At 30.8% G+C, this 15,922-nt stretch overlaps 1 protein-coding gene across 1 annotated transcript in view; it reads left to right on the plus strand.

Annotated features, from left to right (window-relative positions):
* Positions 1-14,333, plus strand: part of LOC134721475 (short transient receptor potential channel 7-like) — a 73,784-nt gene extending 59,451 nt beyond the window's left edge. The window contains exons 6-16 of the mRNA XM_063584527.1: positions 1,471-1,635; positions 2,323-2,608; positions 4,543-4,682; positions 5,889-5,988; positions 6,790-6,941; positions 7,878-8,038; positions 8,641-8,839; positions 9,337-9,567; positions 10,459-10,617; positions 12,748-12,814; positions 13,635-14,333. Of these exons, the coding sequence (XP_063440597.1) occupies positions 1,471-1,635; positions 2,323-2,608; positions 4,543-4,682; positions 5,889-5,988; positions 6,790-6,941; positions 7,878-8,038; positions 8,641-8,839; positions 9,337-9,567; positions 10,459-10,617; positions 12,748-12,814; positions 13,635-14,200 (2,226 nt within the window). The 3' untranslated portion in view covers positions 14,201-14,333. The remainder of the gene's footprint in view (positions 1-1,470; positions 1,636-2,322; positions 2,609-4,542; positions 4,683-5,888; positions 5,989-6,789; positions 6,942-7,877; positions 8,039-8,640; positions 8,840-9,336; positions 9,568-10,458; positions 10,618-12,747; positions 12,815-13,634) is intronic.
* Positions 14,334-15,922: the final 1,589 nt, after the last annotated feature.

Below are 15,922 nucleotides of genomic sequence, written 5' to 3' on the forward strand. Positions count from 1 at the left end.
TAACCGAAGCAATCTTTTTATTTCATTTATTATACTTCATCTAATTTTTTTGATTGATTGTTGTTTTGCCATTTGTTTGATGTTGAAATGGGCAGACTCACAATGAGAAATGTGTAGCAGAATTCAAAACTCGTTTTAACCACTACTAACATTAATAATCATAAATTAAGAATATACCCTTTGAGTGTTTAAAATGCTTCGTGTGTGCAGTTTTTTTTTATAGAGAATTTAATTTCAAAGAAAACAAAACATATCAAGATCAGTAGTCATTATATTAATTCATTAGATAAATTTATAACTCCAATATGTCTTTTGTATTTGGATTATAAATAATCAAAGAATCATAAAACATACTAATCCAAATTATTATGACGTTTTGAAAGGCAATTATATTTTCGTGAAAGAAAAAAATATAATAGCCTTTCAAGACATCATAATTTTTTGGACTAAGAACATAACCTCTATTGAACTCATGTTATAAACATGATAAAGTCCCTACTGATATTACAAAAATAGAACAACACATTAGTTGAACAAGTCAGAATTTAACACTGAATAGCACAGCAACAGCACATACAATAATTGAAACACTAAACAATTGTCACAGAATCAACGTAGCTAAATAGTGGAGTCGGTTTGGGTGCAACGATATCATTTAGTTGATAGGTTTTATATCTGTAGTAATAGCTAATCCTCTCTTAGCCAGGTTAACTTCGAGACTAATTTTTTACTATACAAAATTTAAGCTCAGATATGACAGCACAATAAAACAATTACTCAATTTTAGAATCCAATTTATATGCAATACACAATACAAAGAATATCTGTTTCTGCATTCAGTATATTATTACCAAAAGATGTTATCTGATTAGATTTGATTTGATACAGAATTTGATTAAATGCGATAGATTTTCAATTAATTGATAGTTACTCTACGTCCTGTGGGAAATATATCATGCATGGTTTATACGAGGCCCTTTAAAAAAAATATTCTCATAATTGTTTCCTATATTAAAACAAAGATCAAACTTGTAATGTAAAACACATACACATACATGTACTAAATTCACCAAAGTCTTCTGTATATCGTACTCAGTATAATGCAACAACAACAAACTGAACTTATTTTACATATAAAGAATACTGTCACAAAAACTCTATCTACTGGGTTAATAATACTTTCATAGTCTTGCAGTCATCCACTTATGAAATCGACTTTGTGGAATGTATTTTATTATGCTGTTACCTTTTGACTCAGTTTTTTTTTAAATATACACTTGAGGTAAGTCTTTATATCTACTGGGTTAATAATACTTTCATAGTCTTGCAGCCATCCACTTATGAAATCGACTTTGTGGAATGTATTTTATTATGCTGTTACCTTTTGACTCAGTGCTTTAAATATACACTTCTGGTCAGTTAAGTCTTTATTTCATAATTAAATGTAACACTAAAATGATTATCTTACAGTTTGTAGCCCATCCAAGCTGTCAACAGAAGCTAGTCAGTATATGGTATGATGACCTACGGTCACTTGAGAGATCCAATTGGTTCTTTAGATCTATGATGGTGGGATGTGTAACGTTAACCTATCCTTTCATTGCGTTACTTTATATGATAGCACCAAATTCAAAGGTACAATTAAACACACATTGTACTTTAGATAAATGATTGTCGAATGTGTTACATTTAACTTTTGTTTCATTGCGTTCTTCTATGTATGATAGCAACAAAGTCATAGGTACAATTTAAATGTGTATTAAAAAAAGTGTATAAAGGTCTATATATGCACACTGCGTACATAGTATTGACATTAAACATTCCAATAGAAAACCTATAAGGTTTCAATCAGCGAAAACACACAGGAACAGGATAAAATGTCATATCCGACATAACTTACTTTGCATTTTTTGCATACTTTTACGTTGCTTGCAATATAGCTTGTTTATGAGATTTTAATATTTTTCTTTTGCTAATTTCCATTCTCTCAATGGCAATTTTTTTTTTCGATACACACGGTTTTCTATGTAAGACAATTGACGTCTGCAAACGTCGTGCAACATTGCAACAATGTTGCACCATCGACGGACGCAGTTTATACAGGGATGTGTCCTGACGTACATGTTACAGTAGTCATAGCTTGTTTGCCATGTTTTTTTGTTTTTCTACTTACCTTCGGAAGTAATATGTTTTTACACAAAAACCTTTAATTTGTCCGAAATAAGTTTTAACTTAAAAAACATGTATTTATATAAACTATATAATTTACTGCCGTTTTTGGTTCGCTGATACCTTCAATGAGAATGCTTCTTTCTTTTTCAGATTGGTAGATTTACAAAGTATCCATGCATTAAGTTTATTGGTCATGCAATTTCGTTTATAACTTTTTTAATTATGATTGTTGTTTCAAGTGTATCCGAAATGCCTAATATAGCAAACAGGAATTTTTCTAGGAATGAAAGGAATACGGCGTTTGTACATTATACAGAATTCAGAAACACTGTTATAAGTAATCATGCTCATATACCAAGAGTATTGCCCGAGGACTTTGCCTTGAGGACATTTAAGCCAGAAGTTATTCATATGTTATTGACAATATGGATTGTTGGTAAGCACACACAATGTATAGGTAAAACAGACACAATTCAAAATTTAATTCAATTTCAATGGCAGACCGTTGAATGCCGTACTGTGACATTCTTGTTTGTTTTGAAAGCAGTTTTTACGAAACACGAGAACAGTTCTATGAGAACATTTGATGTTTTGGAATATATTTATAAAATACATATTTCGGTCGTAAAACATCATTAAAAGTTCTACACATGACTCTATTTAAAAAAAGCTTGACAAGAAAGAAAGCATTGAGTGTTTCCTTATTGAAGACGAACACGAGATTACTTTCAATTTAAAAATTTGATCTGACAACTTTACGATTTTGTTGGTTGAAAGCTGATGTTCTGTCGACCTTTTGTAAAATTCAGGATGCGTCACAGTAAAAAGTTTGCAAGTATTCTATTCCAAATGTTTATGGTTGTATTTATTCCTCAATCATAAAAAAATCGATGAAATTTATTATACATCAACAGTGCATTTTACAAATTGTAAGTTTGTCATTAGTACTGGAATGTTTATCATTGATCATCTCAAAGTGATATTATGTGAAAAACAATAAATGTACTATACAAGGAGCGCTTTAACGTAACTATCAATATAATTGTAGCATTTGAAAATCAAATTCTACTCGAACATATACCCCGTCCCCTGAAACCTGAAAATGTCTTAAGTAAAAGTTTAAATGTACTAGTAATAGTATGCCAGTACCATTACACTGACTATAGGTATAGGACAATATAACAGCAGCTGCCCAATGATACTAAATTATAGAACAGTGCTACTAAACATGTTAAGGGGCAAGCAGGTTTAACTTTTTTTTTATTTAATATAAGATTTCGGTTTTTTTTCTCTATACAAGTACTGGGTCTTATACCTAATAGAAAATAAAAATAAAAAAGAGGGGTCACCGATCAATTACGCTCACAATCTGCCTTCGAAAAAAGCATACATTTTTGTAAAGGTACTTTTTTCTGTTGAACTAATAGGAGAAACAGAGGTAATATCGAAATAAGAAGAGAACCTAACAAAATCGCTTAAATTTTACAATTGTTTCGTTAATGTATAGCTTATTTGAAAACAATAATAAAAAATATAGGCCACCGATGAGTAAAAAAAAGATATTTCAATTTTAAGGGAGATAATTTTGAGCTTTTTCAATGATATAAACATTTTAAAAGTCATCTAGGGCCAAACCGAATCGATGTTGTTGGTTAATTTTTGTATCATATTTTAAGGTGGTACCTAACACTACAGGGAGATAACTCTGTAAATTCAGCTAAACGTTTTAATTACGTTGTGTTGTAAAGGGAATATTAAGCTTCTCAATGATCAAAATTGGTGTTTGTCAAACTGCTATATAACCAGTGTAATTTTTCTGACAAAACGGTTGGTTCAAACTTTTTGATTTTTTTATATTTTTGTTAAAGGGTCAAAGTAAATACATTGTCAAAATTTTATGAAAATTGAAAGAGCCAAATTGATTTTAGTGAAAGTGTTGGGTACCACCTTAAAGTAATAACTAATAGACTAAGTGTAATAAAAAAATAAATATTAAAAAACATTTTTTTTATGCTAAAATGTGTGTACCCGCGAGCCTCCTTAAGTGAGAAATAGAATGGGAATGTATTACTCAATTTATTTCACTTGACTGGGCGGAGTTCAACCGGTTAGCTCATAATAAACCAGTCCATCTGTAGATGGGTGTTTTAGAATAAACGCCTCAACGAAGTGTCCAGTCATTCTTTTGTAAATTCCTTTGATGACACTGATAGATGATTATAAATCAGTTATTATTATAACGGCAATCATCCTTATCACACACATCTTTAAATAGACTGTCTTTATGCAAATTGAAACGTAAGCTCCTCCCGATCAGTTGAAATAACATTTGTAATTTGTGTTTAACATTTTGTAATATTTCTTTTGAAGGTATGCTTTGGCAAGAATTAAAACAAGTGTATGCAGAAGGTTTTTATGACTACTTCGACTCATTGTACAATTACTTAGATGTTGCAGTGTTAACGTTGTATATAACTTCGTTTACCATGCGATATGTCAGTATTATGAAGGTAAGCGAAGTCATAATCGGTAAATTACTAAATAGTCATATCAAGCATAAATTAATTATCCTTCCATACCAATATTCTTTAATTATTCAAATTCTTTATCGGTATGCTTATAAAAATGATTAACCAATCCATTATTAAAATCTCCAAGTGAGAATTGAGGCTTAGTGCCTTTTTTGAATCCATTCTATAAGATCCTTATTCAACAAAAGCGATTCAGTGCAAATGTTACCATTGTCGATTGCTGTGAGTGAATATTTCATACATCATCTTTTTAGAATTGTTGAAATTCATGCTATAGTCCGATAAACGAATACTTTTTGGGTTATCTTTCTTTATACTGTTTTGTTTCTATATGGATTGTAGAAAGTGTCAGTCTTGAAATAAAATTGTCATGCACCACGTCCCCAACATTGAATACTATTTTATCAATATCAAAGCATTACAATACATTGAATAAAGATTTAAAATATTTACATTTTTTATTGAGCATGAAGTTAGACCTAATTATGGGGAACACCTGTGTCATTTTAAGCGTGTGTTAGGGTTATTTGTATATATTTATAATACGTTAAGTGCTACATCTTGATGACAGTTCGATATCATTGTACATGACGGATTTCAATCAATGTGCAGTTTGGTCAGCATAGGTCAACATTCCCATCTTTTCTAAGTTTTTGAAAAGGTTTCGAGCTGAGAAAAACAATTCGAACAGAGACATGGCTCATCAATCTCTGTAGAAGTATCTAAAATCACATACTCATAAAAAAAAAGGAAAATGATAGAAGGAAGATTTGTCTAAAGATATGAGTTTGACATGTCCCATAGTAATGCTGCTCTGAGTTTTATTCTATCCATAGAGTATATTTGAAGTTTTATCGGTTTGCTAAACTTTGGTCTCTAAAATAATGATGACAGAGGGTACAGATATGAGAACAAATCTGATCTTTAATGTAGATGCCTTGTGAATAGAAGGGAAGGTTTCATACATCTTGGAACATGTTCAGACGTGCATGTAACCCAGCAAACAACATAATTTACAGACATATTTGGTAAGGACTACCACCGGATGGATACTTTGTTCCTATAGGAATGGTTTGAGAACCACTGCATGACAGAACTTATAGCTAAAAACAATAAAACATATTATGTATAATAAATTCTTTACAAATTGAAAGAAAAAGAAGATAATCAAAGAAATTTTTTCAGGTAAATGAATCCATATATTATTTTGAAAGTGAAGATCATTGGAATAAATTAGGAAATGGATCAAAACAGGCAGAATCTCACTGGTACTGGCTTCCTGCTGGTAAGTACGGAAAAATGGATCAATTTGATATACAACTCATAAGTCTACAAACAAAATGTTAAGAAAGACAAACAGAAATCAGAACACACAACATTGATATAGACTGTGCAAAGCGTTATTTATGTGGGTTGATCTCGTGTGCTCCTGAAGAGTAAGCAAACGTAAATTTAATCAACCATACTATTGTAATCTGAAGAACCATCCATTATGGTGAACAAATATCCAACTCATTAAGAAAAGCTATGTTGCCTTTTAAAGGTCTTGGATCATCAGTTAATTATTCAATGATAAATAAATTACGAAAGGGCCAAAAAAATCATAAGAAAAAAATTAATACAACCGATGACTTAATGATGACATTAAACATTACGATTGGCAAATTTGTTTCAAATTTCAAATTTGAAATTTGCATAATTATGTTTCATACGTTCTTATACATGTATAATCTGGGTTAAACAACATAGTTAATATGAATCAAGGCATACAGGATATTATTCTGCTAACGCAGTATTCCAAAGTATCAGTTTTAAACTCTTCAAGTCAAAACCAAACTGACAATGTAATGGCGAAAACACGAAAAACGATGTAAGGACAAACAACATGTTTAAAAAACACATCATAAATCATAAGATTGAGCAATACAAAACAGTAGAAAAAGAAGACAGCGATACCAATGTTAACTTCATACGCACCTGCCACAAAAGGTACCTTTTTCATTTGTATATCCAGAAAATTTATTTGTCGGAAAATCATATGCTTTCCAGTTTGATTTTATAATGTTCTAAAATATTTCTTTCACAGACAGATATTTTTGGCACGCTTTGGATCCACACAATATCTCAGAGGGTCTGTTTGCCATAGCAAATATTATTAGTTTTACACGTCTTTCCTTCCTCTTACCAGCAAATGAATTATTTGGACCTATGCAAATCTCACTTGCAAGAATGATAACCGTAAGTTGGTGATTGTGCATGTTTAATTTGTTTATTAAAATTTCATATGATATATTGTTTTGTTTTTAAAAAAATAATATGAACGTATATATTGTTTCCCATTAGCAAACAACAAAAATTGCAGGCAGGAACTATTGTTATCTTCTTTGTGTCTAATGCACTATATACATAACATTTTGTGATTCAATAAAATAATCGTACGTTGTTTCTGTTTAACGTTCAAGATATTCTATTTGATTCGTAAAAGCTTGATAAAAGATTTGAACAATATAGTTGCATAACAAATAGCCAAATAATGCTTAGAACAAGAAACAACTGCACAAACAATATAGAACTGAGCTGACACCAATTTTAGTTCACTCATAGTCCCAAATGGTTTCATAAGTTTAGTAATGCATTAGTAATGTATAGGTATTGACATGCTAAATTTCAGAATATTATGTGGGTCTCAGATAAGTTAAAGAAACTACATACGTTACTTCTTAAGGCAAAGTCGATCTGAGAATAAATTGGATATTTTTTCATGTTCCGATTAGTCATATAGATGCTTTTTTTTTATACTTAAGCAACACTTCGATTTTTTGTTCTTTCCTCGCCGGGATTCGAACCCATACTACTGAGATATCGTGACGCCAAATCGCCTGCACTGTAGCCGTCCCGCTAGACCACATTTATATATATATATATATATAATAAGGTGTGGTATATGTACCAATAAGACAACTCTTCATCAAAGTCAAAATGTGCAAAAGTAAACCCTTATAAGTCAAAGAACGGCCTTAGTCACGAATCCATGGCTCACACAGAACAGCAAGATACTTGTATAAAGGGTAAACAAGGTTAATTTAGTGAAGATTGATGAGAGCCTAATTTTTTCTTTACCCTTTTCAAATTCTGGTTAATATATACTAATTATTTAACTTCATTTATTTGCAGGACATTTTAAAGTTTGTTATTATATTTCTGGTAGTATTTGTGGCCTTCATGGTTGGTTTACATAACCTGTATTGGTACTATCCAGTAGATGTGCGATCGCAGGTTCAGTTTGGGAATTTAAGCAGTAATGTATCAGCCAAAGCTGAAAAACATTTTGGAATGTAAGGTTTATCCCATGAATCCGTTTTTAATTCAATATATTTTACTTTTAAATAGTTATCAAAGGTACCAGGATTATAATTTTGTATACCAGACGTGCGTTTTGTCTACATAAGACTCATCAGTGACGCTCATATCAAAATGTGTATAAAGCCAAATAGGTACAAAGCTGAAGTGCATTGAGGATCCGAAATTCCAAAAAGTTGTGCCAAATACGGCTAAGATAATCAATGCCTGGGTTAGAAAAATCCTTAGTTATCGAAAAAGTCAAAGTTTTGTAAACAGGAAATTTATAAAAATGACCACATTATTGATATTCATGTCAACACCGAAGTGTTGAAGACATAAGTTGGATCGCATTTCATATCACAATTTATAATTGTTTTGCTATGTATGAATGGATGTATATAAAAAAAAAAAAAAAAAAAGTTGATGAATTTCAAATTCATGTAAACATTTGCCATGAACAAAAAAATAATTATGACGCCTTCACATGCCGTGTTGTCAACCTTTGCATGAAACAATTTTGATTGAAAAATAATAACAATGAAATAAGAACGTGTGTGCTGACAACAAATATACAAAACGACTTTTTTTATTTCAGAATTGACAAGACATTTATTACAGTATTCTGGTCCCTATTTGGTCGAGGGGATCCCGATGTAGTTGAACTTGGAGATTTTAATAGTTACTTTATAGAAAATGTTGGATATGTGATATTTGGAGCCTACAATATTTCAACAGTTATCGTGCTTTTAAATATGTTGATAGCAATGATGTCTAGATCCTTCGAAATAATTCAGGTTCGTATTGTTTTGTCCTTAAAAAAAGAAATAACAAAACCACTGAACTCCGAGGAAAATTAAAACCGGAAAGTACCTAATCAAATGGTAAAAAAAAATGGCAAAAGCTCAAGCACATATAACGAATGGGTAACCACTGTTTTATTTCGGACATAATACAGTCATTTTCTTATGTATACATAGAAAATGGTGGATTAAACCTGGTTTTATAGCTAGCTAAACCTCTGACTTACATGACAGTCTCATAAGGTTCCATTATGTTGACAAGTCTCATAAAATTCTACTATACTGACATCTATGTTGAGTAAATATGAACTCTGTGCAGAGACAAAATCTTCATTTGTTTTTATTTTGAAATTGTTGCTGTCCTTGTTGTAATCATATCATCATTATACATCCTGACCACCTTCAACATGTTCAATTATCATCCAATCAGTCGATAATCAGTTATCAATAATCAACCACCATCGTTTAACCAATTCATATAAATATTTCAGGAGGAGGCAGATACAGAATGGAAGTTTGCAAGGACAAAATTGTATATGGAATACATTAGAGACGATGCAACTCTTCCTATTCCATTCAATATAGTTCCAACTCCTAAAGCACTTTTACGAATTTTCCAATTTTTTTGCAAAAGCTGTTGTCCACAGAAAAGTGAGGCGGATGTTAAGCCACACCCTGGGAGAGTAAAGGATAGAGAAATGTTTAATAGTGCAAACAGTCCTGTAAGTTCGTAGTACACATATTGTTTAGTGAAGTCTTAGGGATCGCTGAAAAGTCGTCGGAAAGAGTACCAAAGCCTTGTTACAGAGCAAATATTTTCATTACAGAATTTTCAGAATTTTAATAAAAGATATTTTTAAATTGATTACATACACTTTTCTCGAATTTAAGTTGACGTTTATCGTCGAAATGCGTATATGTTGCATCAAATTTGAACTCTTTATGTTTGAACTTTGCATAAACTTCCTACAGAATTTCCAGAAAACCAAAATCAATGCTATAGAATATACGTGTACTTGTCTATCTGTTCGCGTTATTTTCAAGTGACGGATGTGGTATTAAGCGCACTAACTTCATCAGCGCTGATACCGAACAGACACAAACCGAGGAAGATGCGAATTGGCAATAAAAAAGGCAACAGTAGTATACCGCTGTTCGAAATTGATAAATCGACTGAGAAAACAACTTTAACAATCTAAGATACATGATTACCAAAAGAAACATTATTTTTACGTATGTTGAAAATGAAGTAATATGTACTTTTTACAATATCTCAGTCCGATTGTCTGTTCTTCTGTTTCCCATCAAACATTTTATCTCATTTATTCCAGTAAATACAAGTACTTATCTCCTTATGATGTTATCATACCGTGTGACGCGTTGTCGGTTTCTAAAATTATACCTTTTACCTTTGTAATTGTTCAAAAGTTATTCCTTTACACATGTGTAATTATTTGAAATTTCGTCAATAAGTGCAATTCATTGCTTTTTAATTGGATATACATGTAATGGGTATTCATTATCTGCTTTAATGTGCTATTTACAATGACATAGTAATTCGTCGACTTGGTTCACATATTGTGTTTTATTATTTGATGTATATATATATTTAGGCTGCTGAGACTGCAACGGCAGGCTGGGAGGAAAATCGTAACGGGTCAAGTGAACAGTTAAAAGGAATCAAGCGTTTTCGGGAAAGAAACAACACAACAAATGGTTTTGTACGTTGTGACTCAGATCCGAATCTTGTCTATGTTTCCTTAACATACAAGGTAATTTATATAAGTATTGGTATTTTAACATTTTTATAGGTGTGAATTGTGTGTTAAAAAATATAAATATCTCGAACAAGAAGAAAGTCTAAAAGTTATATATTTTTAATAGTTCTAATAATGATAACTTATTGAAAAGACATAAAATTCAATGCTTAATATCTTTCACACATTTCAGGACAATTAAATATATGTCAGTGATGTATAAATTTCTAGTTTTTTACGAGACAAATATTTGTAACATATTTGCTAATAGGGGAACATAAAACAACTCTACCTACATTCTTTAGTTTCTCTTCCGATCCTACCCGTCTTTGTTTCTCTTTGTTCAGTTAGGAAAACTAACAACATACGAAAAGCACCACTATTTTAGATTTATAGATTAAACAAAATGACACACAACAATGTGTAGTTTTAAACACGAAAAAAAAGAGTTAAACTGGTCAATATAAAATACGGCAAAAGCATTCAACTTACTAGTATACTAATTGAAAATAATTATTCATAAATTTATTGCAAGCAAAGATTGCTCGTTCATACACAATCGATTCAAAGTCAAAATGTATTAATGCATTATAACGTAAGGTTATACATAACCAAAATGAAATAAAAAGTATTCCAATTGTATTCGCTTTCAACTTTGCTGAACCAATTCAGTTAAGTTTTTTTTTAGAGTAGTTTAATGAGAAACGCGCAAAACCTAACCTCTAAACGAAGAATATATAAATACCTGACTATATAATGAGAAACGCCCAAAACCTAACCTCTAAACGAAGAATATATGAATACTTGACAATGTAAGGAGAAACGCACAAAACCTAATCTCTAAACGAATAATAAATGAATTCCTGACTATGTAAGGAGAAACGCCCAAAACCTAACCTCTAAACGAAAAATATATGAACTCCTGACTATGTAAGGAGCAACGTCCAAAACCTAACCTCTAAACGAAGAAAATATGAATACCTGACTATGTAAGGAGAAACACCGAAAACCTAACCTCTAAACGAAGAATATATGAATACCTGACTATATAATGAGAAACGCCCAAAACCTAAGCTCTAAACGAAGAATATATGAATACCTGACTATATAAGGAGAAACGCCCAAAACCTAACCTCTAAACGAAGAATATATAACTACCTGACTATGTAAGGAGAAACACTCAAAACCTAACCTCTAAACGAAGAATATATGAATTCCTGACTATGTAAGGAGAAACGCCAAAAACTTACCTCTAAACCTAAAATATATGAATTACTGACTATATAAGGAGCAACGTCCAAAACCAAACCTTTAAACGAAGAAAATATGAATACCTGACTATGTAAGGAGAAACACCCAAAACCTAACCTCTAAACGAAGAATATATGAATACCTGACTATATAAGGAGAAACGCACAAAACCTAACCTCTGAACGAAGAATATATGAATACCTGACTATGTAAGGAACTTCATGATCCAATTGAAATATATTTATAAGACAAGATGATAAGGTATGATTGCAAATGGGACAACCTTGTATCATCCCAAATATCGATTATCTGAATCTTTATGTAATATTTTAAAACAATATCGTTTCAATCAAGTGCATATGTTTGAACACAACTAATTTAATTTCATTCTAGAGCAATACATTGTTTGAACTTAAAATATGATTTAGCATTGATGCAAAAAAAAAATGTACTTGCCAATGAGACTTTTTCCAACTTTTATTTGTATTAAACTCGGACATAAAGGTTCTTTCGTCATTTAGATAAGGTAAATGAATATCCTCCCTCAAAATGTGTCACAATTTGTTTTAATTAACACATGGAGCTTGCGCATGCATGTTGACAAGTGTAATTTCTGAATCTACAAAACAATAACATGAACTGTAAACCTGGATTTTGAAACGTTCAATCCTTGCTAAGATGCTCAGCAATATTATATAATGGAATTTGATGTGACTGTCATACAAGTGAGAGGTGAAGCTAGCTATAAAACCAGGTTTAATCCATCATTTGTTACATATTAAGTAAATGCCTGTACCAAGTCAATGACAGTTTTTATCAATTCGTTTCAAGGGATAGAGCTTTTGATTAAGCCATTTGAATTTAAAATATTTTCATCCTAATAATATTTTGCAGAGAGTAATGAAAAGAATTGTTAAAAGGTACATATTTGATGTCCAGAGAGAAGATGATGCAAGTGAAGGTAAATATTGTAATCTATTTATAGTCAATATATGGAATTCATTCAATATCAAATTCGTTATTACTAAATTTATAAGCCGAAATAAAACCTTCACAACATACAAGACAGACCAACATGAACCCTATCACAAAAATACATGTTTGTACAGCAAGGGCAAGTAGTTAAGGCTGTAACTTTGGCATTTGGCATATAGCTCATTCTTAGGAAATATACAATACATATTCGCATAAGATGATGTCACAGAGGACAAACATGAGGTAAAAACAAGGTATAAAGTAAGGCTATGAAGTATGAATGCCAATGAATGAGTCAACTTTCAAGTAACGTCAAAATAACGTGGATTTCAGCAAATTTATGTCATCCTATTCAGTCAACGACGAGCAAAACCCATACCATAACTATGATAAAGTCAGCTATAAAAAGCCTGACATGACGAATTGTGAAACAATCTAAATTAAAAAAAAAACCAATTTCCTGATTAATGGTTCGACTTTAAACGTAATCCATATATGACAGATTGCGACCACTTCATGCATAAAATCAGATGCATCTTTGATCGAAGAAATATCTGCTTCGGAATTCAAAAGACTTAAAATCGTAACTGCAAATCTCTAAAAATGGCATCATTTATATTCGTTATTCATGATTTACAACTGAAGGTAATTGGCTAGATAATCATTAAATGACACAAAAGATACTTTGTTTTATTTACATGTCTATAAATCATTTAAGGTATGCTAGGAATGTACTTTAAAACATCTTTATTGCAATTTGTCGAAAGGAAATATTAATTTTATTGTGCATTGTTATTCTTTTTCAGTTGATTTCGATGAGCTTAAGCAAGATATTTCTAGTTTCCGATACGAAATGCTCAATTATGTATCAAAGAAAGATACACATAATGAACTCTTAGCTGACAAAGTGAAATACTTAGATCTAAAGATAAATAAACTTATTGATCAACAAAATATGTTAATAACATCCCTTCTGAATATAAATAATACTTCAGATCAATTTAGAAGCTTAAGTGTGGCTTCAAGTGTAAGTACTTGTGATTCAGAAGTTTTATCAGGTAGTGGAGATTCTGTTTCAAGCAAACGGAACATACCCAATGGTTCATGTTCATTGTTACATGACATTGAAGAGGAACACATAGGAGATACATCTAGCTCAATACCTTCTGCCAACACCTCCAGTGATGTTAGGCAAAGAACTCCATCAGAAAAACGTAGGAACTTTCAAAAAGATGAGAAAGAATTAGATCCTGTTTGTACGGAACAAGTTGAAATGACTGTTTTTGACAGAGAAGACTTGAAAGAAGTTGTTGTAGCTCATGATGAATTATCTTCATCCCGTTCAGGGTCCATACAAGATTACCATTTGTAGTTTCAATTATCATATTATTACTTAAAGTGCCTGCATTTGTTATAGAATCTTTTTAACCAGAAAGATTTTAATTGTTTTACAGGGGGGAATAGGAATTGAAAGAAAATTATGCTGGACAGAAAAAAAAACAGGATTAATCCTACGGTGTATTTTCTGCGGTTAGAATTATAATTTGTTCTTATTAAAATGTCATTATTCTTTAATAATATAAAATACAACGCTCAAATACATGTAGAAAGAAATTTGATATTTTCAGTTAATATTACTATAAGATTTACTATCACTAGTGAATATATACATGTGGAAGGATTATTTTTACTGCCACGAAACTTAAAAATTAGAGCCAGGGAAATCGTATATGCAAGAGTACCTGATTGTAAACTTCAAACTAATATCTAGTTGTAAGATGTTTTGACAATTGTTGATATGCATTTGAGAAGGAACAATATTGGGTATAATTTGACTGATATATATTTGTTCTTAAAATTTTGCCCATATTTGAAATAATAATTAAGAACATTTTATTTCCTAGAAAAATGCGAATTGCAAAGCAAAAACGGATTTGAAATCATTAAAACTAAATTGAATTTTGAAACAAAATACAAATTCCCTTTTTCGCATTGTTGTAAGCGTTTAGCCAGATTATCCTAAGATTGCACCTGATCCTGTCATGACATCTATATTATGTAATATATGAGTATGATTTCTATATTCACTACGCTGTGATATTTTATAGTTGAAATTAAAATATTGTTACTTATAAAGGTAAACAAGTTACCAAATTAAATCATTTTCACACAAAATTACAAGTTGCAGTACTTAATTTGATGTACCATATATGTACCTCAAATATTATTGTACGTAAACACTTTTCATTATCCTTTTCATAGTTGAAAACGCCATATTAAAAGCATGCTTAGGAATATTTGTGTATACTTAGCTACAGTCAACCTTTTTTTTCTCACAATTTTAACAGTTTTAGTTTTTGTTATCTAGAAATGTCTCAAATATTACTATAAAAGCAACGTCAAAGGGATAAAAGTTTTACACCTAAAGTCTTTAGACATCACTAGACTACAATTCAGCATTTTAAAGCAAAAATAACAATATACTTTGCTTTAAGCTTCATACGCATTTATTATATGTTACAAAAGTAGATATGTTATTTCTTCTGATTGATGTCACTAAATTAGAATGCATTCGTAATTAAAAATATTATCAAATATGCAGATATGAAATTAATCACAAAAGACGAAACACCCTTTGTTCAATTCAATGGACAAATAACGAGTTATTCCGAAATTGTTACATTTGTGATGTGTCAATATTTTGTAACAGAAGTAAATAACTGTGTTCTCCATGATAGACATGATATGATTATCACTTTAATTTTCCTTCAGCTAAGGGTTTTCTGTCTGTAACCTCAGTTTCACCTATTCATTTAATGAACAATATTAGCAGTTAAGTACCTTGGACATGTGGAATGTTTAAAGGTAAACACAATTTCTTTAGCGATTTCAGTTACACTGTTTCTTAGCTGAGTGTACAAATATACTATATTGAGTTATGTTCCTGATGAATGGTTCCTACTATGTCCAGGCAAGAACTATGTTATCTTCTGGGCATATTGTTTGACAATCTTTTGATAGTTTATTGAATATTTCACATTATTTTTAATCTTATATTTAAATATTCATATTCATTACAATTTTATATTATTTC

Source organism: Mytilus trossulus, chromosome 6 (genome assembly GCF_036588685.1).
Source record: "Mytilus trossulus isolate FHL-02 chromosome 6, PNRI_Mtr1.1.1.hap1, whole genome shotgun sequence".
Taxonomy (NCBI): domain Eukaryota; kingdom Metazoa; phylum Mollusca; class Bivalvia; order Mytilida; family Mytilidae; genus Mytilus; species Mytilus trossulus.